At 38.7% G+C, this 27,713-nt stretch overlaps 1 protein-coding gene across 1 annotated transcript; it reads right to left on the reverse strand.

Annotated features, from left to right (window-relative positions):
* Positions 1-6,725: 6,725 nt before the first annotated feature.
* Positions 6,726-27,713, reverse strand: LOC132159009 (uncharacterized). Its single transcript, XM_059568649.1, has 13 exons — positions 27,639-27,713; positions 27,064-27,230; positions 24,499-24,600; positions 23,817-24,029; positions 23,557-23,696; positions 23,287-23,295; positions 22,294-23,157; positions 21,992-22,173; positions 21,706-21,878; positions 21,123-21,337; positions 19,736-19,876; positions 6,903-7,064; positions 6,726-6,730 (listed from the first exon to the last, which is right to left on the reverse strand). Exons 1-13 carry the CDS (start codon positions 27,711-27,713, stop codon positions 6,726-6,728), a joined length of 2,448 nt encoding a protein of 815 aa, XP_059424632.1.

The raw sequence follows: 27,713 nt of genomic DNA on the forward strand, positions 1-27,713 counted from the left end.
CATTATTAAAAAAAGCAAAAGTCTCTAGACCAACAAATCTCAACAGTATAATATATATTATATTGCAATTATATATGTATAATGAAATATAATAGTGCTATTTATATAGTATTATTGTTAAAATGACTTTTTCTACAGTGTAATGAGTTCTCTTTGTTAGCATTAGCTTTACTTAAATATTTTCTGTGAGTTAGACAAAATATTTTTGACAAATCAGAATATCATTCCCACCTAATTATTAAAGTACAGTAATGAGTATAAATGACAATAAATGAGATCTACCGATTTGTATTGTATTGACAACCATATGCAATTAAAAACTGTACATACTGCATTTAAGATTAGTTTGTATTTTTGTTGCATTTTTCTAGGTAGTTTCTTATTTATAAATTAATTTGTGTATTAAGCTTATTTCAAGAACAAAAAAAAGTATCTTAATAATGACACACACTTAGGAAAAAAGCCATAAACTAGGGCAATCAAATAAAAATGAGAATTTTTAATATTTGTTGAATTTAATCTACAAATCCACATCTGAATGCAAAAACATTGCCTTCACATTTCACGTGTGCATCAAGCAGACTTATCAGTATGTGCGTTTCCATTACCCTTCAAATTGCGCAAATGAAATGGAAATGTCAATTTTGCAAAAATGCTCATATATATGAAAGTTTTTACGCTCACATGAGGTGGTTTTCAGGCAGTGCGAATGCAATGTTTTGTTTGAATTCAGAGGGAGTGTCAGCCACATTAAAAAAGTTAACAGCTCAAGTCATTTGTGGATTAATGCGAACCGTTTAAAACGATTCAGTTCGATTTGGTGAACTGGTTCAAAAAGATCCGGTTAAATCGAATGATTCTTTCGCGAACCGGATATCACAAACTGCTTTGTTTTGAACTCTCTCTTAAAACAGACCCGGAAGAGAAGACAATGCTGAATAAAGTCGTAGTTTTTGCCAAAATGTTTTGGACCAAAATGTATTTTCGATGCTTCAACAAATTCTAACTGACCCTCTGATGTCACATGGACTACTTTGATGATGTTTTTCTTACCTTTCTGGACATGGACAGTATACCGTTCACACAGCTTCAATGGAGGGACTGAGAGCTCTAGGACTAAATCTAAAATATCTTAAACTGTGTTCCAAAGATAAACGGAGGTCTTACGGGTTTGGAACAAAATTATTAATGACATAATTTTGCTATTTGGGTGAACTATCCCTTTAATGTTTGGTTCCTTTAGTTTAACTTGTTTTCCTTTTTTGTGTGTGTGTGTGTGTGTGTGTGTGTGTGTGTAGGCTAAACCTACCGTATGTTTAATTTTCATAAAGGTACATATGTAATTAAAACATTATGTAACTGAGTGCACAAATGAATGTGAGTAATCTTACCTGATGCTGATATTACAATAGCCGGTATTAACAGTTTACGTGATCTTGCTCTTGATTTTATTATTTTTATTATTTTTTTATTATTATTTATTTGCCGGTAAGCAAATATATTACAAATGCGAGTGGTAAGAGCATCTACGGTAATTCACATTGGCCAAAACACACAAGGAAACTTGTTGTGAAATAAAATATCACCGGCAATCACAGACATTCGCATTCGGACGGGATTAGTTTTCTCCGAGGATCACTGAGTTTGCTGAAAAACAGTAGGTGATTTGCTCTGGAATTATCACAGAGGTTGTGAAAAACACAGACGTGGCAGATTCGGACGGGATTAAAATCACCAAGTACGTCTGTGAAACACATATTTCTCTAACAACCCCCTGTAAAACTAGTCCCATCCGAATAGGGCTTTAATCTGTGTTTAGCTCTATTAGGACGGGACTAGTTTCACAGGGGGACGTTAGAGAAATTTCTGTTTCACAGACGTACTGAGATTTTAATCCCGTCCGAATCTGCTCAGACTGTTGGAATTTTTAAGTCATTTCTTAAGACACACTTGTATTCCTTGGCTTTTATATCAAGCTGAGCTGTGACATTGGTATGTTTTTACTGTATTTGTCTTATTTGTGTGTGACTCTCTATTTTTCTTTTCTAGACGTTGTTAAGCACTTTGGTCAACCATGGTTGTTTTTAAATGCGCTATATAAATAAATTGAACTGAACTGAATGGGGCCTCACTGTAAAGGGTAACATATTTTTCTCTATAGTGTTACATTTTCCAGTGCAACCTGTTTGAAAATGTTAGCTTTATATGTTTTTGGTATTGTTCTTTATTATATGGAAAAATGTAGATCTGAAAATGTTAGGAGAACAACAGCAATTACCATTATGTGACATGATGAAAATACTGTCAAGTCCCTAACAACAAGACCGAAATGACATGCATGACAACTTATGCAGGTTTACTGGAGAGAGAGAGTGGAAAAAACATACTTGTAATGATGGAATTTTGGCTGGGATTGGAGGTCAGCTCTGACCTTGGACCACTGTCATTATCAGATGCTGTCATTGTAGCTGCTTGGTCTCCTGATGGCTCTGCTATACCAGATGAGTGTGAACTGGTACCTGTAACAAAGTGTCACGGGGTGACGAAAGCCGGAACTATAGGCCGGGAAGTTGTCCAGTGTAACACAAGGCCGGTTCAGGGGATACCCGGAAGCAAGAAAAATACGCTAGAATAGAAGATAACGAGGATAAACGCTGGCAGCTGTGCGGGGGAAAATGCGTAAGTAGGTGATTGGATTGGGAGGGAAATAAAAAGCGTTGGCGTTTGAGAGAAGGGGGCAGAGAGGAAGGATTGGGGAAGACGAAGGATCGATGAAGATGGAGGAAGGAGAGAGGAAGGATCAGTGAAGACACAGGAAGAGAAGAGGAAGGAATCAGTGGAGACACAGTAGTGACACAGCGAGCAATGAACTGGAGATGGATGTTTGGAAATGACACTGTAATGAGAGTCCTGTTTTGTATCAGTATATGGAGGGTTCATTGGTTGAGACTGTCGTATGGGCCCGCACTCTGCCTTAAGGATCTGAGGTTCGTGCATGTTGTGCTGAGTTTCAATTATCACGTGTGAATTGAGTGTGTTGTAGTGTATACACGAGTGTGGGATGTTGCAGAGTGTAAGGGCGACCAACCTATAATCCCTCAACAAAGTTGTGAATGAAGAACCTGCTAAATCGGTGAAGTATTTCCCTCTCTTCTCTCTGTCTGAGCCCTGAATGAAGCATCAGCTAAAGCTGTGAATGAAGAATCTGCTAAAGCGGTGAAGTATATTTACCTCTCCTTTTTTTGAGCCCTGAATGAAGAACTGGCTAAAGCTGTGAATGAAGAACCTGCAAAGCGGTGAAGTATATGTACCCTCCACTCTCTGTCTGAGCTCAGTGAAGAGCCTGTTAAAGTTGTGACCTATATGTACCTCCTCTCTCCCTGTCTGAGTTTAGTGAAAAGCCTGCAGAGTTAAGCCCCTTTCACACTGCACGTCGGACCCGACATATTGCCGGAACATTGCTGGGTCGCCTTCTGTGTGAAAGCAACCATGTCCCAGGATTGATTCCGGCATTGAACACGGGTCGGGGACCTAGTAACATTGCTGGGTTCGACATTACACGTTCATACATTACACGTCACGGCCTGATGTCACGTGTCGTTATGGGATCTTTACGGCTTGTGTGTGAAAGCACGCATATATCCCGGGTAATCACTGGCAGTGTGAAAGTGCAAAATCTAGCGACCCTGGAACAATTGCCGGAACACTTTACCTGTTTATTTGCCGGAATGGCAGTGTGAAAGGGGCTTTACTGAAGTGAGTTATCTGCTGTTGTAGATCTAATACCATTGTAGGACCCCGTGACATATGGAATTGAGTATCCACTTACTCGACCATTCATATTGAATCTGTTCTGAAGTCCTGCAGAGCTACAGAGTCTGTGTGAAGTCCTGCAGAGTCACTGAATTGGTGCTGAAATCTTACTGAGCCACTGAACGGAGACTGTCGCTGATGATACCCAGTCAGAGGACTCGAGGAACGGAGTTACCACCAAGCCTTCGCCATCTGGCACCGTAGCCGCTCGGGCTGTATTCACCTTACTGTGTTGGTAGTGGAGGAGGGGAATTAGAGCTACACACGCAGTCACTTAACCTGGAGGGAGGAAGCTTGTACCGCTTTTAGAGACATTTCTTTTAAATAAATTAATAAATGTGTTAACCGTGAATTCTGGTGGTCTGCCTTTTTTTCCGGTACGGGGTAGCTCCTCAGGGAGGTGCGGTGGTTTGGGGGGTGGCGGTCGACAGGGAGTGTCGCACCCCCGGCTCGGCCCGTGACAAAAGCATATCATTTAGAACATTTCAGAGCTGCAAGATATTAATTAAATGGCAACATTGACATTTTGTAAAGGGAAAAATAACAAACTTACCAGAATTTTCATCTTCCTCAGAACTTGAAACATCCATATGTCCATCCCTGGTGTTAGTCATAGGACGACAAGCTAACGAAACAGAAATATCTACTTAATATCGACAGTACTGGTTAAATTACTAAATCGTAAACCGAATTCTTGTGTCTCTATTACTAGCTTATTCACTGCATTTTATTATTTGTCTTTTTTTCACATGAATGCTTATTAGCCACAAGTTTAAGTACTTTGTACACTGTTAATTATTTTTCAATAGAAAATGAATACTCTTAAATGTAGCAACTAACCAAGAACAGAGTCCAGTTCCTCAAAGAATGGGCAGCGTTGGGGATCCGACCCCGTCTTCTTGTTATGCTTCACACATTCGCGGTAACGTCGTTTCAGATATTCTATACGGTCTTTGCACTTCACCCAGTCGAAGGTATTTTGAATAGATGGACAAACCTCACAAACTTTTTTTAAAAACTGCCTCCCACACCTTGTGGTTATGTATACAATTTTCAAACGGAAACTGAAACGTAGGTTAGCTCCAAACAGAAATTAAAGCTAATGTTTCCTCCCTACTCCAGTGTCACGTCACTTTCTTTTTCGCCACCATCTTGCCATTGATCGGTCATGTGACCATACGCAATCCACGCATTCTGAACACGCATTCTGATCTTCTGAAATGGCCACATGTAAAACACAGACACTCCTACCTCGGTAATAAGCACGGAGATGTTAGTCCCGTTCGAATCTGTACATAAAATCACAGACGTAGGTTGATAAGAATTGTTACTCAAACGTCATTTGGAAAACTAATCCCGTCCGAACAGGGCTTTAGTGAGCACTTTTCCTTTGCCAGGTTAATCCATCCACCTCACAGGTGTGGCATATCAAGATGCTGATTAGACAGCATGATTATTGCACAGGTGTGCCTTAAGCTGCATGGCCACAATAAAAGGCCACTCTAAAATGTGCAGTTTTATCATATAGCACAATGCCACAGATGTCGCAAGTTTTGAGGGAGCGTGCATTTTGCATGCTGGCCTCACAACTGCACAACTGGCCTCACAACCGCATACCACGTGTAACCACACCAGCCAAGGAGCTCCACATCCAGCATCTAGACCTCCAAGATCGTCTGAGACCTCACAATCTGTCAGAAACGGTCTCAGGGAAGCTCATCTGCATGCTCGTTGTCCTCATCAGGGTCTCGACCTAACTGTAGTTTGTCATCGTAACTGACTTGAGTGGGCAAATGCTCACATTCGATGATGTCTGTGGCACTTTGGAGAGGTGTTCTCTTCATGGATGAATCCTGGTTTTCACTGTACAGGGCAGAAGGCAGACAACTTGTATGGCGTTGTGTGGGTGAGTGGTTTGCTGATGTCAACGTTGTGGATTGAGTGGCCCATGGTGGCGGTGGGGTTATGGTATGGGCAGGCATCTGTTATGGACAACGAACACAGGTGCATTTTATTGATGGCATTTTGAATGCACAGAGTTACCGTGACAAGGTCCTGATGCTCATTGTTGTGCCATTCATCCACGACCATCACCTCATGTTGCAGCATGATAATGCACGGCCCCATAATGCACGGCCCCATGCAAGGAACCATACACAATTCCTGAAAGCTGAAAACATCGCAGTTATTGCATGGCCAGCATACTCACCTGACATGTCACCCATTGAGCATGTTTGGGATGCTCTGGATCGGCGTATACGACAGCGTGTTCCAGTTCCTGCCAATATCCAGCAACTTTGCACAGCCATCGAAGAGGAGTGGACCAACATTCCACAGGTCACAATCAACAACCTGATCAACTCTATTTGAAGGAGATGTGTAACACTGCTTGAGGCAAATGGTGTTCACACCAGATACTGACCGGTTCTCGGAGGCTGAAAAACCAGTCACCTCATAGTGGCTAAACAAACAGAAGGTACAACAAGGGAAACAGATGAAGAAGATCTGAGAGATACGCTATGGGATGTAAATACTCAAATCAGAGAGATATTGTGGTGCACAATTTTGAAGAGCTTTAAATGTCAGAAGTAAAATCTTATAATCTACTCGATTATTTAACAGGAAGCCAGTGAAGATGGTAGAGAACCAGAGTGATGGAGGAGCAATGGAGGAGCTTCTAGTAGTTATACGGGTAGCTGAATTCTGTAAAAATTGAAGTTTGTGAGTTTGTAAGGTAGCCCAAAAAGAAGAGTTACAGTAATCAATGCGCGAGGTAAATAGAACATGTACAGGAATATCTCTGGAGTTTGGTGTGAGAAATGGATGAAGGCGGCTGATATTCCGTAAATGGAGATATGCAGACGAGTAATATTTCAAAAGATAAAGTACTATCAAGGACCACTCCCATACTTTTAACCTGAGTAGATGGGGAGATTATAGAGTTAACAGAAAATTAAAAACTGTTGGATTTTTACTAATTAGATTTGGTACCAACAAGAAGAATGTCTAGGTTACGTATGTAACCCTCGTTCACTGAAGGAGGGAATGGAGACATTACGTCAGAAAGAGACTGACGAATGGGGTCTCACCCGGGAGCCCAATCACCTTTGAGTGGTTACAAAACGAGCCAATGGTACACTGTGTCATTGGAGCAACTCGCACCCAAGTCTTTGCTGAGGAGCCGAGCCCAGTGACCCGGCCAATCAGCAGAACAGCGATGTTGCAAAGGGACTTAACATCTCCATTACCTCCTTCAGGGAACAAAGGTTACATACGTAATCTAGACGTCACCTTTCAGCCGGTCACGTTCACGTGCATGTTTCGTCAGAAAGAGACAAATGGGGTCCCTTACAAAATGCCACATGGCTGTCTTCCAGTGACCTGTGTGAGTGATGGCACCCTGTCATGAGGCCAGCACAAGTGAGAGCCTATACCTGACACAGAATGCACCGGGTAGCATATTCCAGCTGGACGTATGCTAGCAGGCTGCCTGCTCGTAGGCAGATACAGTATCAACCAAGAGGTGGTGATACACAAACTCTGAGGTACCAGCCCGCAGGGTGGAAGTTTCAACGACAGAGCTGGCAAGGTGCTTTCCAAGGGAAAGACACATGCTTCGAAGAAACTTAATGTGGAAATACACACGTGGGATTGCCCAGAAAAGGGGAATCCCAACACATGGAGGCACCTAGTCCCACACTGGGCTGACCGATAGGGCATGCACGCAAGTAGCAATAGCATCCACTATCCAGTGGGATAACCTCTGCTTGGAGTCCGCCTTTCCCTTCTGCTGGCCTCCGTAACAAACAAAGAGCTGGTCTGAGGTCCTAAGGTACTGAGTTCTGTCTATGTAAGTGTGGAGCACACGTACTGGACAGAGCAGCGCCAGGGCTGGGTCTGCCTCCAGGAGCAGCGCTCGCAAGTTCACCACCTGATCTCTAAAGGGAGTGGTGGGAACTTTGGGCACATACCCAGGCCGCAAACATGGCGACCGAGTCTATTTCCATACCGAGAAAAGAGATCCTCTGCACAGGGGAGAGTTTGCTCTTTTCCCAGTTGACCCAAAGACCCAGACGGGCGAGGTGTCTGAGCACCAGGTCACTGTGCTCGCACAACCGCGTTCGAGAGTGAGCTAGAATCAGCCAGTCGTCGAGGTAGTTGAGGATACGGACGCCTTGTTCCCTGAGAGGAGCTAAGGCTCCCTCCACGACCTTCGTAAAGATACGGGGAGACAGGGCCAACCCGAATGGGAGAACCTTGTACTAAAATGCCTGCCCCTCAAAAGCAAACCGAAGAAACAGTCTGTGTCGGGGAAGGATTGAGACATGAAAGTAGGCATCTTTCAGGTCGATTGCTGCAAACCAATCCAACAGACTTTTCCTTGAGCTTTTGACATTTAATATGTCATCATACATATGTCATCATTTGAGGGGTGGCATTGGCGCAGTGGATAAGACACATGCCTTTGGTGTGAGAGACCCAGGTTCGAATCCACTGTGAGACACCAATGTGTCCCTGAGCAAGACCCTTAACCCCTAGTTGCTCCAGAGGCATGCGACCTCTGACATATATAGCAATATATATAGCAATTGTAAGTCGCTTTGGATAAAAGCGTCATGTAAATGTAAATGTAATCACACTATAAGAATATCCTATACATTTGAGAACTGAAAACGTTCCTTGTTAGTCCAATAAAAGCTTTTATTGACACCAGGCACAGCAAACGACAGGTTTTTCACAGGGGGGATCTATGAGATCAAAGCAAGGGTGTCAAACCCCTTCTCCGCAGAAGAAGATTAACACCTACTTCAACACTGCCTGTTTAGCCCTGCCCACTGCTTCACGCATTACATGAAACTCATTATAATATGCAAAACTGTTATCCAATCATAGCAGTGGTCGTTTACCTGCAAATCTTGAATGCGGCACGCCCATTAAAAGGGTTTCAGGAGCTAGGCTCAAAAGCAGGGTAAACCTACCCGTCACTGGGGTCTATGTGATGACCTACCCCTAACCCCGCCCCTAAACCTACCCGTCACTGAGTGGTCCGGATAACCGCATAGTACCCTTTAATCTGCTTTAACTAATAAATGTCGTAATTGATTTAGACATGTTGAAGTCTTTTAGGAATGCCTTTGTAAACTTTTAGAATTTGCATTGTAGACATAAAAGAGAGAATACTTTCAGATAAAGAATACAAGATGAGCACAAGCTCTCTTACATGGCCTGACAACATTTAAAAAACAGTTTAAACATGCACTGTTCATAATGTTCAAAGATGGCACAAAAGGGTAAAAAATATATTAGTCTGTCCGCCTTTTGTAGTTTTTTTTTTCCAAACGTGAAATTTCTAAAGTTTAAGTAAAATTACAAAAGTTGTGTTTGTGTAATGCACTCTAATTTACATAGTGCATATTTAAATACCGTTTACAGTTTGATGAAACTATGAGTTGCTTAAATAAAGCCCTAGTCTACAGGTATAAAATATAAAGTATAAGCTGTTATTCAAGAAAAGAACAAAATGGTGACTATTACATTATCACTTTAAATAATGATGCTGCAACAGTGAATAATAGTGAAAAACAGGTATCCATTCAGTTCTCTCTACACAGCTCAATCACGTTTTTTCTTACACACAGTTTTAAACTACTGCTTTAGAGTAAGCCTTATGACGATATAACACCTGCTGGTGTCATCTCAGCAGAAGCAACAGCTGCAGTTCCTCATGTTTCAACAGTTCCCTCTGGGCTTTTTCCAGCCTCCACAGCCAACTACCGTATTTTCCGGACTATAAGTCACACTTTTTTTCATAGTTTGGCTGGTCCTGCGACTTATAGTCAGGTGCGACTTATTTATCAAAATTAATTTGACATGAACTGAGAGAAATGAACTAAGAGAAATGAACCAAGTGAAAACATTACCGTCTCCAGCCGCGAGAAGGCGCTCTATGCTGCTCAGTGCTCCTGTAGTCTACCACTGAACAACATAGAGCGCCCTCTCGCGGCTGGAGACGGTAATGTTTTCTCTTGGTTCTAAATAAATGCGACTTATAGTCCAGTGCGACTTACATATGTTTTTTTCCTCATCATGACATATTTTGGGACTGATGCGACTTATACTCAGGTGCGACTTATAGTCCGAAAAATACGGTATGTTATGTCTGCATCCACCAGCACAACAGCCACTGATACTATGTTAAATTTTCAATTTTTTATTATTAACATAACCATAATTGAATGCTCTCTCTTTACTTATTCTATGTGTTTATTAGTAGTGCCAATTTTCACTTAAGCATTCTTTTCCACTGTATGGTGTTTTATGAAGCCAAAAGCTTGAGTGTTTGTAGAAGTTTATAGCTATATCTCTGGCCTGATGCAATTTTAAATGTGCATAGCTGTCAACCTCTTTACAAATATAAAAACGCCTGAGTTTGATTTACGTATTTAAGATGCTGATAATATGGCTGTATCACCTGACAGGGATGGCTCCCCCCAAAATGCAGTATTTTTATTGTACATTTTTCGAATAACAAACCTCTTTTAATTAGAACAGTTGCATTGCCTTTTTTCCCAACAACATGCCGTAGGTTAATTAGTATGTATTAGCATATGTATGCCAGCTTGGATATTATTGCTGTGATTACTTTGTTTTCCAGTCATGACTTGCTGGGTAAAAAAATAATTTATGTAAATAGCTTTAGATCAATCTAAACATAAATGCATTGCCTTTTACCACATTTAATTCAAACTTTCTATTATAGGACATGTTTTTAATTAATACTGGGGGACAATTCAGAGATTTCAAAGCTTAAAGGAACCGTATGTAAGAAATGTATTTCAATTAATCATAAAATGGCCCTGATATGTCACTAGACATTAAGAAATCATGTTCATTTCAAATACTTATATCACTGACAACAGTAGTCCGGCCAGGATATTGTAATTTAAAAGTGAAGTTGCAGTCCTTAACTGATGTTGATGTTGTCATGTTGTGTTTTGGCCTGATGCTCAACACTCCACCTATCTACCAATCATGAAGTCAGTAGTGTTTCGGCATCCAGGTTGCCAGCTCTGTTCTAGTTGCCACAGCTGCAGCTACAAACGTTCCTGCTGGATCCTGCAGCCTATCTGGCAACCTTGAGTCAAGGGGGAGGGGAGGATACACTGCTCTACAGTAATTTGAAAGTGATTGCAGTACCAATTTTGGCCACAATCTTACATATGGTTCCTTTAAGTTAGTTACCACAAACTCTAAAACCCTTAATTGCAAGACAGAAAAAATAAAGTCTTTTCATGCAATTGTTCTAGGCTTGTCCAGGGGAACTTACAAAGTTTGGGCATGATGTTCTCTGTCTGCCTTGTGCATGGTGGGGTGGGACCCCGTGCGCTGTCCAGACGGCTGTATGCACAACTGTCAGGGCTCCCTGCTCCCCCAGTGGACATAACAGAGGTTGATGACACAGAGCTGCATGATCAACAGGACAGGCTAAGTTACACATCTGTCTTTGGTCTTGTTGATGCAGAATGTTTATGTAAAAGAGTATTATTTTTTTTTGCCATTAACAGTTCACACTGACATAAACAAAAAGACTATAATCTTAAGAGAACTTCTTATTTTACCAACTTTAAGGGCAGAGACTGTAGTAGAGGCCCGCACAGCCATGGTGGAGGCATCAAACAGCCTCCACATGCTTGGTGCATTAGGTAGGGTTTCGACTCTACAAGAGAGGGATGACCTGGTCCAGGCAGCTCTAACCTATTATGTGGTGGGACGGATGGAGATGCCCATCATAACTCTATTGATTTTACAATTACTTTTTACATATGTTATATAATCCTACATGTTTGCATCTGAGAACATATGTACTTCTTATTGAAAGATTGAAAGAAGGACTGGAGACATTAGGGGTCCTAAATGCCTTATAGGGGCACTCATCAATTCTGGAGGAGCTGTTTTCTGGTGGAGCACCCACCTTGTCGGCTGCCACATTACTGGACCTCTTCAAAATTGAGTACTCTCAAAGAGGAAGCAGTAGGAGGGCTTTGGAGGAGGTCGCAATTGGCTACTGATGGGACTGGATAATTCAAGTTAAAGGTGACTTTGACCTTTTGACAGGTTGAACTTCCGGTGACCTTATGATACCTTTATATAATTTATATAATATAAATTATATAATAATTATCATGCTAAAGTTGAAAACATACCGTTCTTTATATTCTATCCTTTATATAATTTATATAATATAAATTATATAATAATTATCATGCTAAAGTTGAAAACATACCGTTCTTTATATTCTATCCTTTATATAATTTATATAATATAAATTATATAATAATTGTCATGCTAAAGTTGAAAACATACCGTTCTTTATATTCTATCCTTTATATAATATACATAATCTAAAGCAATTTAACTAAGTTGAAAAACATTTTGTTCTTTAAAAGAATATAAAATAAAAAGCTTACTAAAACCATCTATGAATTACGGTCGGTCCTCGTCTAGCATCTCCTGTGCCCACGAATTTATGGTGACACGGGTGATCCCTGCTCCGTTTCCACGAATTGTACAGATCCATTCATAGAACAAGGATGACACCTAGTGGTCACTCAACACTAGGGGTGTAACGGTACGTGTATTCGTACTGGACCGTTTCGGTACAGGGCTTTCGGTACGGTGCACGTGTGTACCGAATGCAATATTTTGTGTGCAGAACATATACATTTTCGTGTTTCCAAACGAACATATTAAGTGGCGGAACTCTCCGCATTCAGCGCAAATCCCGCCCTGCAGCTGATTCTAAGGCCGGTTGCACTGGCTGCGTGGCGTGAGCGTGCGTTTCTGCTGCGTGTCAGTTGTGTGACAGCTGCTTCGCGTTTTCTGTGTCTTTACACACCAGAATCGTGCCTGACGCAGCACTGGCGCGCTGCTGCTACTGTAGGTGACATAGAGGGAGACCGCCGATAGACCAGGATCTTGTCTTCACGACAACAATATCTATACTTCATGTTGAGCATAAATATAAAGCCTACTGATAAAGGACATCGTCAACAATATTGATGGCAAAATAGACTATGTTTGACAGGTGCAATATGCCAGTGTGTCACCGCCTAATGTTTTCAAAAGGCATCACGCGAGTGTGAACATCACTACAACTAGGATAAAAACGATTGTAATTCAAACGCAGTTCGCGTCGGCATTTAAACAGACCTTTGCTCTTAATTCCGATCGGTCCAACGCAATAACGAAATCTGAGCAGGTCTAAAAACTGAAACTGTTGATGCTGCATTTTACACTTTGGAAAAGTTATATATATATATATATATATATATATATATATATATATATATATATATATATATATATATATATATATATATATATATATATATATATATATATATTAAATATGAGCAGGCCTACAAGCTGGGATTGGTAATGCTACACTGTAATCATAGTTATTTATTTATATTTTTAATTTTATTTTATTATATGTTATTAATTTGAGACTTGAGAGTATTTTATTTATTGGAGAACTTTGCAGCAGTATTTTATTTCTTATTCTTTTTTTATTTTATATATATTTTATTAAAAAGTATTTTAAAAAAGTGTAAATTGTTTAAAAAAGTTTATAGTAATAAACAACCTGCAGTTTAATGTTTGCATATCTTTCCCGTACTGTACCTAAAATGAACCTAACCGTGACTTTAAAACCGAGGTACGTACCGAACCGCGATTTTTGCGTACTGTTACACCCCTACTCAACACCGATTTCTTTCAAGACGGTCACCTTTATAAATGCAATTTGATGTGTTCAAAGCATTGCTCGTACCAAAAACTTTCTCGGACGAGTCTCCAACACAATTGATAAAAGTGAGTATTTTCTCATTTCATGCTATGCTGTTTTATTTTATCCCCTGTTAGTGATTTTTAAATACTATTAATTGATCAAAGTATGTTATGCTATTTTTTACAGTCTATGATGTTATGGTGTCTTTAAACCATATTACAATTAATTACTGTAATAAAACATGCATTGGTATTTTATCTGCTGCTGGTGACTATATTCATAAACTATGATATGCTGTTTTATTTTATCTGCTGATAGAGATATTTTAACTACTATATTCATAAATTATGCTATGGTGTTTTATTTTATCTGCTGATAGAGATATTTTAACTACTCTATTAATTTATCACAAATTATGATTATGCCGCGATGTTTTATTTGACTTAATAATTTGACATCGCCAGACTGTTTTGTATGAAAAAATACTTTTATTTTGAAAGACGACGACATCCTGTTGACATGTGCTTAGCTTTAGCTTACCGTGCTACAATTCAGTTTGCTATGTATAGGATTTCAGAAAAACAATTCTGGGTCCATTAAATCGACGTTTTGCCACCGTGTTATCCTTTTGTCATCTATGAACATGACATCGCGGGCTGTAAGCGCTCCCGGTTAGGAATGCATGGGTTCTAGCTTAGCACCATTTGCCAGTTGCTAACTGCTCTTAGTGAAATGGCTTCCTCCGGTGGATTTTTGATGATATGACGGTGAAATGGCTCCCTCTGGTGAGTCTGGGCTGAAATGACGCACTGTTATAGTGAAAATTGCGCCATCTGCTGGCGGTTTAATGTTATGACACCCTGTTATAGTGAAAATTGCGCCATCTGCTGGATTTTGATGATATAACATCATGATTTCTTTTTCACAGTCTGTCTGTGTGTGTGTGTGTGTGTGTGTGTATTTAAAACCTTTTATATTCATATGCACATCATATTAATGATTATTGTATCACTCCCTAAACCTACCAACACAGTAAACAGTAGTATAACTGATCTTTTTCAAAAGCTGTATAATTATTTATTTTAACGGTACACCTTCCACCACACAATACAATTCTGCATGCTCATACATTTTTATTAAATTTAGTTTTTAAGCGATCTGAATTATGACTACTCAATAAATTTCATCATAAACCACATGTACCTTGTTATATCAGTGTAATATTCATGCCACTATACAAATTTGTATTCTGATAAATTATATAAACAAGCAGACATATACATGAACATATCAAATTAAAAAGAGACTTATCTCTGTTTTAAAGAATATGAAAAAAAAAAAATTATATATGACAACATGTTACTAAAGCAGAACATACATTTTAAACAAGTTCATCAAACATATAAAACACATTGCGGTTACAGACATGTTACTAAACCAAAGCAAATCATTTATCATACATTTTAATCGTGTATTCAACCAATACTTATGTTTATTGAGCTTATAAAACACGTTTTAAACATATTTTAAACAAAAACTGGTCATAAACGCTGCCTTCTCAAAATTACAGACATGTACAATCACAATCATGCTGCTCACATATTTATGTATATTCAGACTTTAGCCATTAATACGTTTTAAGATAATGAAAAACACCAATGTCGGGGGATGCCAAAATATCTCCAGTCCCCCAAAACACCCTCAGACTCCAGGGGTTGAAGAATATGGAAATAAATAATTATATAATGACATCAGGCTACTAAAGCAATTCATTCATTCATTCAAAAAAGTTTTCAACATTTAAGTTAATCGAACTTATAAAACACACAATTCTCTTCTTTTAAAAAAGAAGAACAACTTTTTTTCTTATTTTAAATGTGATTATATATAGCATAGTATACAAAATAAAAAAACATATAAAAAATTATCCCTTACATTTTTTAGACTGGTAAGAGATGTCCAAACATGAATGAAATATCCCCAAAATAAAATAATACAACTTAAAAAATAAAATAAAATGTTTTAAGTTAAATCATAAACAGAATCTCACAGGTCGTAGTAGGGGTATTCTCCTGTATGTCAAACCTGAGGGGGTGCTTCACAGACCCCTCACAGCGAGGGTGGAGTTCCAGACCATATGATCTAAGTCAATGGGGTACATTATTTTATGAGGGGCCATACAAGCCATAATTCATTCTGGCACTCTCACACACATACATTCTCCTTTCACATACATACATTTCTACTCTCACACACATACATTCTCCTTTCACATACATACATTTCTACTCTCACACATTTACATTCTCCTTTCACATACATATATTTCTACCCTCACACACTTACATTCTCTTTTCGCACACATACATTTCTACTCTCACACACACTTACATTTCTACTCTCACACACTTACATTCTCCTTTCACACACACATACATTTCTCCTCTCTCGCACACACTTACATTCTCCTTTCACATACATACATATATTTCTACTCTCACACACTTACATTCTCCTGTCACATACATACATACATTTCTCCTCTCTCTCGCTCTCTCTCTCTCTCACACACACACACACACTTACATTCTCCTTACTCATGCATACAGTTCTCCTTTCACACACATACATTCTCCTGTCACATACATGCATTTCTACCTTTTTTGGTATCCATTCCTTCCTGTTTAAGCAGGAAGTCACTCTCAAACCAGGAAATACATGTGCAAGACATGCTCAGCTCTAACTCGGAATTTCACAATGTTGCTATTCAAAGCCTTCATGTTTTCATTTCAAGTACAGTTTTTACTTTTGGGAGTAAGTAGCAATGAACATGAAATCAGACAATTTTTTAATACTGTGCTGGAATGTATTGAACAAATGCAAAGAGAAGGCGATTCTTTTGTGAATGATAGGATGCATAGAGAACTGTGTGATCACATTCAAACCCTATGTGGATCTCTGTCAGTCTCAAGATTTGTTGAGGATTCAAGAAATAGAGCAGCAGTAACAACATTGGAGTCCTTATATGGATGTCTTAATTTAGTGCGGACTGCTTATGAATCCAGACAAAGAGTCGTGTCTGAGAACAATTGTGTCCTGTTTCCTCCACCTGTCATTACTGGCCATCAAGGCAGACCTCGATACAGCATTTCAGGAGAGCAAATTTCTCATTTAGTATCTCTGGAATGAATTGGCAAAGCATTGCAATGTGCTTAGGTGTAAGCTCTCGGACTCTGTACAGGCACAGACAGCAGCTGGGTGTTCAGCCACTGATGTATGCAACACTATCAAATGACAACCTGAACAGAGTTGTTGGTGAAATTCTTCAGTCTACAACAAACACAGGTGAACGATATGTGCATGGGAGCTTGAGGTCACGTGGGTTACGCATTCAAAGGCAGCGTGTCAGACAGAGTCTACAAGAAATTGATCCTATTGGACGGTCATTCAGAAGGCGGCGTACAATCCGTCGACGTATTTACAATGTTGCAACTCCAAATCAATTATGGTGAGTAAATTCCTTAAATATTATCTTTAGTGTAAATGAAGTAGCACAGAGTCAGTTTCTAACAATCAACTTGGACATGATGGAAGAATTAGCATACTTAAAGGTGCAGTACACAATTTCTGAAAAACGCTGTTAAAAGTGGATCGAACCAAACACCAAAACACACTTGTAGTCAGTCAGCAGTAGGGGAAATATACACTCTTTATGGGGGAGGTGCATGTGTTGCAAAGTGTGTTTGTGAATTTGGGGGTGGAGCTATGAAGATATGGGTGTGATCCTTTCGGGTTGGGGAGTGTTTGCTTAGGTGATTTGAAATCTCAACATCATATCAAAGAAATCACATACTGCGCTTTTAAATTAGTTGTTCTCAAAATGGGAGATAAAACCACTTGATTAGAACTGTGCTACCTTCCAAATTTGAAGTCTACAACAATATGGACCAAGTACCAAAAGCCATTTAATGTTTAAATTATTGATGCGTTGCCTTGACCTTACTATACTTTTACCACACATAATTTACTCTGGATTCAATTCTCTTAGGCACATAGATGGAAACCACAAACTTGTGAGATGGAGGATGGTGTTCCATGGCTGTGTGGATGGTTTCAGTCGTACCATTATCTACCTCGCTTGTCTAGACAACAACAGAGCCTCTAGTGTTTTATCACTATTCATTACTGGTGTTCAGAACTTCGGAATGCCATCTAGGGTGAGGAGTGATCATGGACTTGAAAACACTGGTGTTGCCCGTTTCATGCTTTACAGGAGAGGATTAAACAGACATAGTGTTATTACTGGCAGGTCTGTGCATAATCAAAGAATTGAGAGGTTATGGGCCGAGCTAAATCGAGTAGTGTCGTTTCAGTTTGTTAATCTTTTCAACTTTATGGAGGAGCATGGTGTGTTAGATTCACTTAATGAGCTCCATTTATTTTGTCTTCATTATATATATTTACCACGAATTCAAAGAAGTGCCACTGAATTTCAGAACCAGTGGAATAACCATGGTCTATCAACACAAGGGGGTTAAACCCCTCTTCAGCTGTGGCAAAGGGGCATAGTCAGCAATGCAGGAATTCATAACCCAGGTATGAATGGTATTTATGACACAGGAAGTGGTTTTGGTAATGATGACAACACATCACTCTCAGACTTACAGACAAATAATAACGTTGTTGTTCCATCAATTAACATTACCCTCAGTAACACAACAATTCATACACTTCAGCAGACATTTGATCCATTTGTAGATGATGGAAATCATGGTATAGATTTGTTTTGCAACCTTGTGCAATTTCTAGAAGTAAGGCATTCCTAAAATAGTTTACAAAAAAGGGAACCAAAAACCCCTCTCTACAGATATTTTTGATTTGACAAATAGACTGAGCACATTAAAAAAAAGAATATCTACTTGCCGTAGTTGTTTAATGCACAGAAAAATTAACACATTGCCATGCTCTGTGATGTTTAAAAGTTTAAGTTTAAAATACTTATTGTAATAGCTTTAGGTTTATAGTTCGTTTTTTCTATATGGGATGAGACCTTTATCAATGTGATTCTGTGAGCTTAAAGCTCTATGTTAACATATTACATCCATGTGTCTGTATAAGTTCTAAAAAAAAAAAAAAACTGATAAACAGTAATGAAACTGTTAAATCATTTTATTAAAGTGTTTGGCTGTGGAGCAAATTCATTTGATGTCCTTTGTTGAACAGGATAACTAACAACATCAACATTCATATTACAACAGTATAATCTGCAGGAGACATGCATTGCACATATTAAAAAAAAAAGTAAAATGCTGCATTACTGTCAACAAAATGCCAGTGTGCAGATCGTTTATAGAAAACAATGCCCAGTACATCTTACCAATAGTTAATGAGATTAGTTTTTTTGTGAGTCAATTTAGCATAATTGCACAGTAAAAGGTAGCCAGACTTTCATAGCAAAAATAAAACCTAAGTGTGTTCGTTGGTGCATGAATTATCCATGCAAAATGGTCACATGTATGCAGTCAAAAATATCAAGCTCCAAAACAAAATTACTGAAATGCAAAGCAAAATGGTAGAAAAGTAAAACATCAAAAGTTGATCAAGAGACATGGTGAACAACAGTGAAACAATGTCATCTGTGAACTTATTGAAAATATGCTCCTGTAAATGGTTAGTTGTCAAAATTACTGGCAACATTAAACTTAAAATTTTCATTTTTCGAAAAAATATATTTTTCAACAAAGTGCAATATTCACCCTCGAAACATGAGTCAAGAACTGTTTTGAAATCATTTACAATGCTGACATTTATCTGTATGAACTTGATCTTTAAACATAATACTGAGACGGAGGTCTTTCCATTAAAGGGTTAGTTCACCCAAAAATGAAAATTCTGTCATCAATGTCTCACCCTCATGTCATTCCAAACCTGTAAGACCTTCATTCATCTTCAGAACACACTTTAAGATATTTTAGATTTAGTCCGAGAGCTTTCTGTCCCTCCATTGAAAATGTATGTATGGTATACTGTCCATGTCCAGAAAGGTACTTAGATGATGTTTTTATTACCTTTCTAGACATGGACAGTATACCGTACATACATTTTCAATGGAGGGACAGAAAGCTCTCGGACTAAATCTAAAATATCTTTCTGCTTCATGCTCTCGGTGAAGAAATTCAACTGAAGGTTGTGGAGAGAAGGCAATTGGTGGAACAGTATTGGCTCCAGTGGCAAAGGCAAGAATTGTTTCCAGCTTCTGTGTTCCTTCTTGATCTAGAGAAAAAGCAACATCAGAAATTCAGATTTAAAACAAAAAAAAACCTACATGCATCAGTAATCTTAGTCCCTTGCATGTAGTCAATTTTATCCCTTGAAACTCACCTTTGCTCTATTTAAAGGGTTAGTTCACCGAAAAATGAAAATTATGTCATTAATGACCCTCATGTCGTTCCAAACCCGTAAGACCTCCGTTCATCTTCGGAACACAGTTTAAGATATTTTTAGATTTAGTCCGAGAGCTTTCTGTCCCTCCATTGAAAATGTATGTACGGTATACTGTCCATGTCCAGAAAGGTAATAAAAACATCATCAAAGTAGTCCATGTGACATCAGAGGGTCCGTTAGAATTTGTTGAAGCATCGAAAATACATTTTGGTCCAAAAATGACGACTTTATTCAGCATTGTCTTCTCTTCCGGGTCTGTTGTGAACGCGTTCCCGACCCTGCAGTGGCACTGTTGACGTACGACGCTGCTGAAGTGTTTTCTGGTGCGCCCAATAACAAAGATAACACATCAGCAGCATCGTACGTCAATTGTCACAGCAGTCGCACTCACAACAGACCCGGAAGAGAAGACAATGCTGAATAAAGTTGTGATTTTTGTTATTTTTGGACCAAAATGTATTTTCGATGCTTCAACAAATTCTAACTGACCCTTTGATGTCACATGGACTACTTTGATGATGTTTTTATTACCTTTCTGGTCATGGACAGTATACCGTACATACATTTTCAATGGAGGGACAGAAAGCTCTCGGACTAAATCTAAAATATCTTAAACTGTGTTTCGAAGATGAACGGAGGTCTTACGGGTTTGGAACGACATGAGGGTGAGTCATTAATGACATAATTTTCATTTTTTCGGTGAACTAACCCTTTAATATACGCAGATCATTAAATATTAAAATTAGCCCAGCCTGCATTTGCTCATTACAGTTAAGAGATCCACTCGGTCAACTTAGGTCAACGCTGTACAATGGCATCACAATCTCAAACCGTGTTTTAAAACTGTCTTTAAATCACTGCAGTTTTAAAGATAGAATACTCTGCAATGATGTTAAATTTGCACATGGTTTGTCTTAAAATAAATTAAAAACATCACACAGACATAAACAACATTTATGATTGATTTTCATCACAGGGGGCCTTTAACTGATTTACAAATGACAAGATGCAGTGCACTATCAATTTCAAGTGAGAAGATATTTCAGTGTATGCATGAAATGCTTAAAACTTTTACCTTCTGCATCTGTAAGGTAGTCTCTCCAGAAAGGGACAAAAACTTCTTCAGTATGCCTTCTATTGCTGCCAACTGGAGATAGGCGAATGGTAAAGAGGTTATCAACCAGATCAGCTGTGAGGGTTGTAGGAGACCAGCATAGAAGGGGGCGAAAAATCTCTGGGTGAGCTTGTATTTTGTCCAGCACACCAAGTGTTTTCAGTCCATCCCGAAATCTTAGTAAAAATCAGTTAAAGTTGATTCAGTAAAAGTGTTTTGATTGGTTACTTAAGTTTCAACAAAAAAATTGTGTGTGTCTTTTATGTCTTCATGTGGCATATATGAATTATAAAAATAAACCCTATAACCCTATTATAACCTATAACCCTATTAAACTATGCTATCTACTGTACTTCAGGTTAGTTACAACAGTAAAGTATGCATGTCAAATTCATATTTTCTAGTGACACCCATGAACACTTTGCTAATTTGTGTGCATAGTATAGGACATTAAATACTTCAACAGAAATGGTCCATAGAAAACCTTGAACACAGTTTGCATGGATTTCAGATCCTTATTGTAGAATCAAAAAACTGAGGATACCTCTCAAAAGGACCACGCACTCTGTGTATCACTTGGAACATCAGGATGTCATCTACAAGCTGATTCTTGTCTTCCATCCTCCGCAGCGGCCTCAGGCAGCCAGCAGTGGCCAAATACTCCTCAAGTGGCTCAGTTGATGCTAGCAGCTCTTCAAATGATTTACTCTCAGTGATCTATCCAATTAATGTAATAAACAACAACAGTTTAAAGTGCCCTAATTAAATGTCTAGTGTAGAAATAGACACATAAACCATGACATGTTGTAAAACTAAGAAAAAAATATTACCCTTTTAATTTTTTCATGCAGGTCTTTATCTGAAATATCTTCTAAACCTGGCTTAGCCAATTCTGGGCCATCAACAAGGGAAGAGAACAGAGTTGGGGACAGAAAGCCTGGCTGAGGACCGCCGTGTACAAGGCTTACTGCTATAGCTCTGCCTGCAATGAAGTACCAGTCCTCTCTCATGGCTAGTGAAAATGAAATTATATATATATGTGACTGTGCATGCATACAAAGATTTTACATATACCAGTACCATCATATAAAATATAGTAATTGTTTTATGAAATAAATAATCAATGCATTACCAGTACTGTCAAGGGCCAAGTTCATTTTATCTTCGTCTCCCTCAAACATTGGAGATTGCAGCAAAGCCTCTATTAGAAGTCTTAGAAATTCTCTTCTTGGTCCACCTAAGTCCACAGCCTCCTCAGGTATGCCCATATATTCAGAAAACCTGACAGAAATAGTGTGACATGGATCGTATGTTCCTCGTTTAAAACCTCTGATGGCTCCATCCAGGACTGTGTATCGGTTAATATTAAACTTGCATTTCTTCTGATGGTTGATTTTTGTTGCAAGATCTTGCAAATTAATCTTGTAAAACAACTGCATTTTGACTAACCTTTCACTCTGCAGGCTTGCTAGTATGGCCTGGTTTAACTCCTCATCATCAGAAGACATGTCAGAGAGTGCAGACATTACTGAAAGGTAGCTATCATAGTTCCCTGATTGATGGTGTGTTGAGGTAGAGGCTAATGCGAAACTGCTGCTCTGGTTGGGTGAGCTTGAGAAACTTTGGCCAGTAAGATCCACCAGAGGCGGATTAACTGAAATAGTTCCTCTAAATGATGAGGTAATAGGCTGACTGGTGGAAGGGCAGATTTCCAGTGAGCACACTGGCAGTTGACTAGACAAATAGCTTGTCGAATTGCTGCTGTTGTTGGGTGAGTTACTTCTTTGATTGGTCAAGGCAGAAGTTTGAGAGAATAATGCACCAGACACATGTGATGAGGCAAAAGGTTGAACTTCAAGAGTACAGTTCGGTGGGGAGCCAGAGGCCATTAGACTGGTGAAACTGTCAGAGTGTCTATTTTGTGTTAAAGATGAGGAGCGCAGCTGCCTCGCTGAACCACTGTTTTCCTCACAGTTGCTTTCTTCACTGCAATAGCCTGTAATATCATCCTTGGAAATACGTCAAAAAAACTTTTTCAGATACAGTATGCTAAATTTCAACAGTAATCTGAACAGTACCTGGAACCACTAGGATTTCTGATTATATTTTTAACAATTACTTTTGCTGTCCTCTTCTATTCTAAGATCTCAGTTAGTTCAATTTCCTTTATTTTAATTAACAGGCATTGTAACTCTGCTCTAGTCTATTTGAGTAAAACAAATTACATAGTTCCTCAAAATGTTCATAGCTACAAAGCAGAAATTAAATAATAACAAGAAATGATATAACACAGCTCAGAGATAAGTAAAAAATTTAATCTGCATGCATGATTATGCACCAATTAAAGGTTATTGTTATTACAATGCTCTGCAGGTCAATTCAAATGTGATGTAACCTACCAAAATTGGCTTTGATGGTCTAATGTACAGGGCTTTTGATTTATATACTTTATGTATGAGACTCGCATCCAGCTCCTGTCCAGCACGCAGTTTGGGTGTAATCAATTTGTGGCCACATGCCATCAGAAACTCTATGCTGTAAAACAGTGGTTAAAATTTAATTCAACTTTCACCAATGGAAATGACATAACCTTTAAATTATTTATGATAGAATAATTATCCCAGTGTCACAATATAATAAAGTACATGTTGTTACCTCACATTAGCAGAGAGCTTTTCTCCAAAGGCATCGCTTATTTGTTCAGTGACAGTCCTATGGTCCCAGGGTTTCTGGAATTCAAATCCATTCAATATATGTCCTTGTTCATGTAACTGTTGCTTTATGCGATGCTTGACAACAACACTGCTTGATGGCATTGGAAGAAGGATGACATCTTTGTTGAATGTATCGTGGAACTGTGTTTTGGCCCTAGAAAACAAAGCCAATATTATATTTGGTATTTATTTATCCATTATTGCAATCATGAATCAAGTTAATCAAACCATAAACATGACCATTTAGGATATATGTATTTTTATATTCCTATCACAGCTCTTTTAATAAAGTGGGTGGTGTTCATTCATTTCATTATCAATGCCCTTTAACACTACACTAAAACTGGTCAAGGTACATCTAATCATCCTATCATTTAAAATTACTGCTGATTAAAGCTGATGGAGGAACAAAAACATTGAACTAGAAAACAGAAAATGTCCTACAGTGAAAAACAAAGTGTGTTGCAAGATTAGCAAACGTAACGTACATTTTACGAGTTTGTAGTTTGTTTACGTTACATGCCGTGTAATCGCGTACTGTAACGTTACACACGGTAAACAGTTTTGGCCTATGAACTTACGTTTAACGGCACTGTTAAGTTGTAAATGTACGTTGTTCTTACCTTTTCCTTGACCGGGAGCTCCAGCTGCCAAAGTGTTTGTGGGTCTGATATCGCAAAAATTGCCGCAATCCTCCAGTTTTGGGAAGTTGTGGAATCCCAAGACTAAGCATGTGTGTGTGTGTGCAGTCTGCCTTTCATCACAGGCAGGCTACGTTAACATTGTGTTCATTATAACGTTATCAAAACTGTGTAAGGTTGTTTCAGAAAGTGGCATGCATATATAATTAGCCTTATTATTCTACCTGAAGCAAAACTATGTAACGTAAGCCTAGTGTCGAACCTAAACTCGCATGAAAACACGTCTGCTAGGTGTAGTCTAAGTGATACCTCTAGAAAAGACCAAGGATTTCCGTATACCCACTTAAAAAAAGCGTGAGGATACATAACAACTTGGTTTTATGTCTGAACTTTTACACTTTCATTCATAAATTTCAGTCACAAATGGACCTGGCTATATAAAACAGAACATCACGGAATATGGCTATTTTTGAATGAATACATCTACAGTAGGGCTGTAACATGAATCAAATATCGATATGGACTAGTAAATATGAATATTAAAGTTAAAAGAGATTATAATTGTTCTACGTGTCTCTGGGAATGAGCGCTCAATATGTGCATTTTTGTCATTCAAATACACACGATGTTTGCTGTGTTTTCCCCCACGCCGACGATGCTGCGTCCGAAATCGCATACTTCCATACTATATAGTAGGCGAAAAACAGTATGCGAAGCAAGTAGTATGTCCGAATTCTTAGTATTCGAAAAACAGTACGCGAGATGTACCCGGATGGCCTACTACTTCCGCCCAAATTCCGTAGCATGCATAGGATGGACACTACTCTATCCCATGAGGCCACGGGAGATGACTCGTCATACTCATATTGTTTTGAAGTGTAAGTACCTTATGGATAAACGCTGTTCATTGTGGTTAAAGTGTACTTGTTTAACATAATCCAAGTAAACGACTGACTTGTTAAAGTGTTACACAATGACAACGTTTACATGCAGCCAATAACCCGTTCAAAACCGGAATATTAGCAATAACCCGGTCACACACGGCCATGTCAAACACTGGCAAAAACCCGGATATGCTCATATGCCGGTTTTTAAAAACTTTTGAGTAGAGACGGCGCATAAAAAAAACCTGCGTGCAGTATAGCGGAAGTAAACATGTCGAGGTTAACATGGCGAGACGCAGCACCTTCTATTAATAAAGACCATGAGGCACAGTAGTGTCAAGTGCTGCTGGTGGATCAGTACCAGCGCCAAAGCACAAACAAAGACTATCGCTATCTGCCCCAAACTATTCATTATCCGCCTGCTGCTACTGTTGTTGTTGTTGTCTTTGGATACAGGAAGAAGAATCGGAAATGACGCATATCGTCTTGTTGTCCGTACGTCCAGACGCTAACCGTGCGTCTCTCTGCTCACGCATGTAAACGGGTTATCCCGAATGTTTCAGAAACCCGAATAGTGACCTAAACCCGACCATAACCCGAATTTTAACAGCTTGTAAACGTAGTCATTGTAAACTGATGAGACTATTTTGTAAATTGAGTTTTAAAATATGTATAATAATCATTATCGATCAGATGCTGTGCCTCAGCTTGTTAACGGGCTGCTTTCTACAGACGGCTCGTTAAGTAATTTAATGATATAAAGTTACAAAATTTAAGTAATTGAAACGAGTTAATTTACATTTTACTAGTGTTGATATTTTGATAAAGAATTGTTGGATAACTTACATGGCAAACTATTTTTAATAAGTGACTCAGTTTGATCATAAATCATCAGTAAAGTGTAAATCCTGTTCTGATGTTACAGGGACTGATGAACACACCTGTTCTCATCCACTGATGAAACCCTACTCACTGGAAAGCATAATTCAGTAAGTATATAAATTAAAATTAATCTTAAGCTTCAGACAAAACCACATTAACATTTTCATAAAGTAGTATAATAGAGGTTAAAGCAACAGCAAAAGGGAATTTCTTAAGACGTTTTTATAATAATGTCAGGAAAATAAACTTCAGCAGCTTCAGTTCAGTAACTATATGTGTAAAAGATGAGGACTTTAAATTTGGGTATCAAAAATTAGTGAAAAACAGTGGAAATCTAAAATTTACCCCAGGGATAAAGTAATACATATTGTAAAATTAAACGTGTTGTAAATATGTTGGTATGATATGTTATGTGATATGTTGCTAGATTTTCAAATAACTGTAATATGAATTCCCGGTTATGAGTGTAATATAGTTATGTGTACATATAAATACACACACATTTAAATTTAAATATTTACATGTGTATTTATACATATTTATGTGAATTATAGTATTTATATTTATATGTATATTTCTTAAATAACTAATATATGTATATTTGGATTTGACAGTCTTAAAATTACCTTCATAATTTACACAAGCTTAAACAATAGCAATATGAGAACATGAACTGATTTGCAGAGTCTTAACCTGTTCAACTGTCCTACAGGTAATTATGCTCTTAAAGAGCTGGCACACGGTCGTCTGGTGTGACACAGCTGTGAATAGATTGTCCCACACATGCTCTCCTGTGCTGACTTCTGTGTTTTGGGGTTCCAGTGTATCATCGTCATGATCTTCCACAACTTCTGGATCAACAATGTCTCCATTCAGAAGAAGGAGGTTGTGGAGCACTGCACAGAATGCAACAACATCTGGCACAAAGGCAGGACTCACTTCCAGGGCCTTGAAGAAGAAGAAGATGGAGCACAGCTTGTCTTCATCATCCTGAAGGCTCTCTCAACAATGTTCTGTGAATTAGCATCATTGGTGTTGAATCAAACCTGTGCCGGATTCTGTTCAGGCTCTCTGTATGGAGTGATGAGGCAGATGTGTGCACTCAAACAAGAACACACACCATCTCCCAGGATGTGTTTTCCTGCAGGTTGATACAGGCCTTCAGTGTGAATAGAGCTGTTCTTCAGCACCCTGGCATCATACACAGACCCGGATACTTAACAAGGATATCAAGGTACTTCCCCTGGTGGTGACCTGCAGCTGAACACAATGAAACTGCTTCCTGTTGAAATAACATTGGGCTTCACTTGCTGGAGGTTCAGTTTGTATGTGACAGCCATCTATTGTTCCAGTTACCAGAAGAAAAGCTGCTTCCACTGCGTCCAGGTCATCTGTGGTGGGGAAGACAATCAGCCTCTTCAAAATCCCCAT

This window comes from Carassius carassius, chromosome 15 (genome assembly GCF_963082965.1).
Source record: "Carassius carassius chromosome 15, fCarCar2.1, whole genome shotgun sequence".
Taxonomy (NCBI): domain Eukaryota; kingdom Metazoa; phylum Chordata; class Actinopteri; order Cypriniformes; family Cyprinidae; genus Carassius; species Carassius carassius.

What these genes read in the sequence shown, in the direction of transcription:
- LOC132159009 (XM_059568649.1), bottom strand. Translation starts at nt 27,713, where the DNA reads ATGGGGATTTTGAAGAGGCTGATTGTCTTCCCCACCACAGATGACCTG. An exon ending in CTTGGCCCTTGACAGTACTG is followed by an intron (nt 22,174 to 22,293) that starts GTAATGCATTGA and finishes CATTTTCACTAG; the next exon opens with CCATGAGAGAGGACTGGTAC. An exon ending in GTGCGTGGTCCTTTTGAGAG is followed by an intron (nt 21,338 to 21,705) that starts GTATCCTCAGTT and finishes ATTTTTACTAAG; the next exon opens with ATTTCGGGATGGACTGAAAA.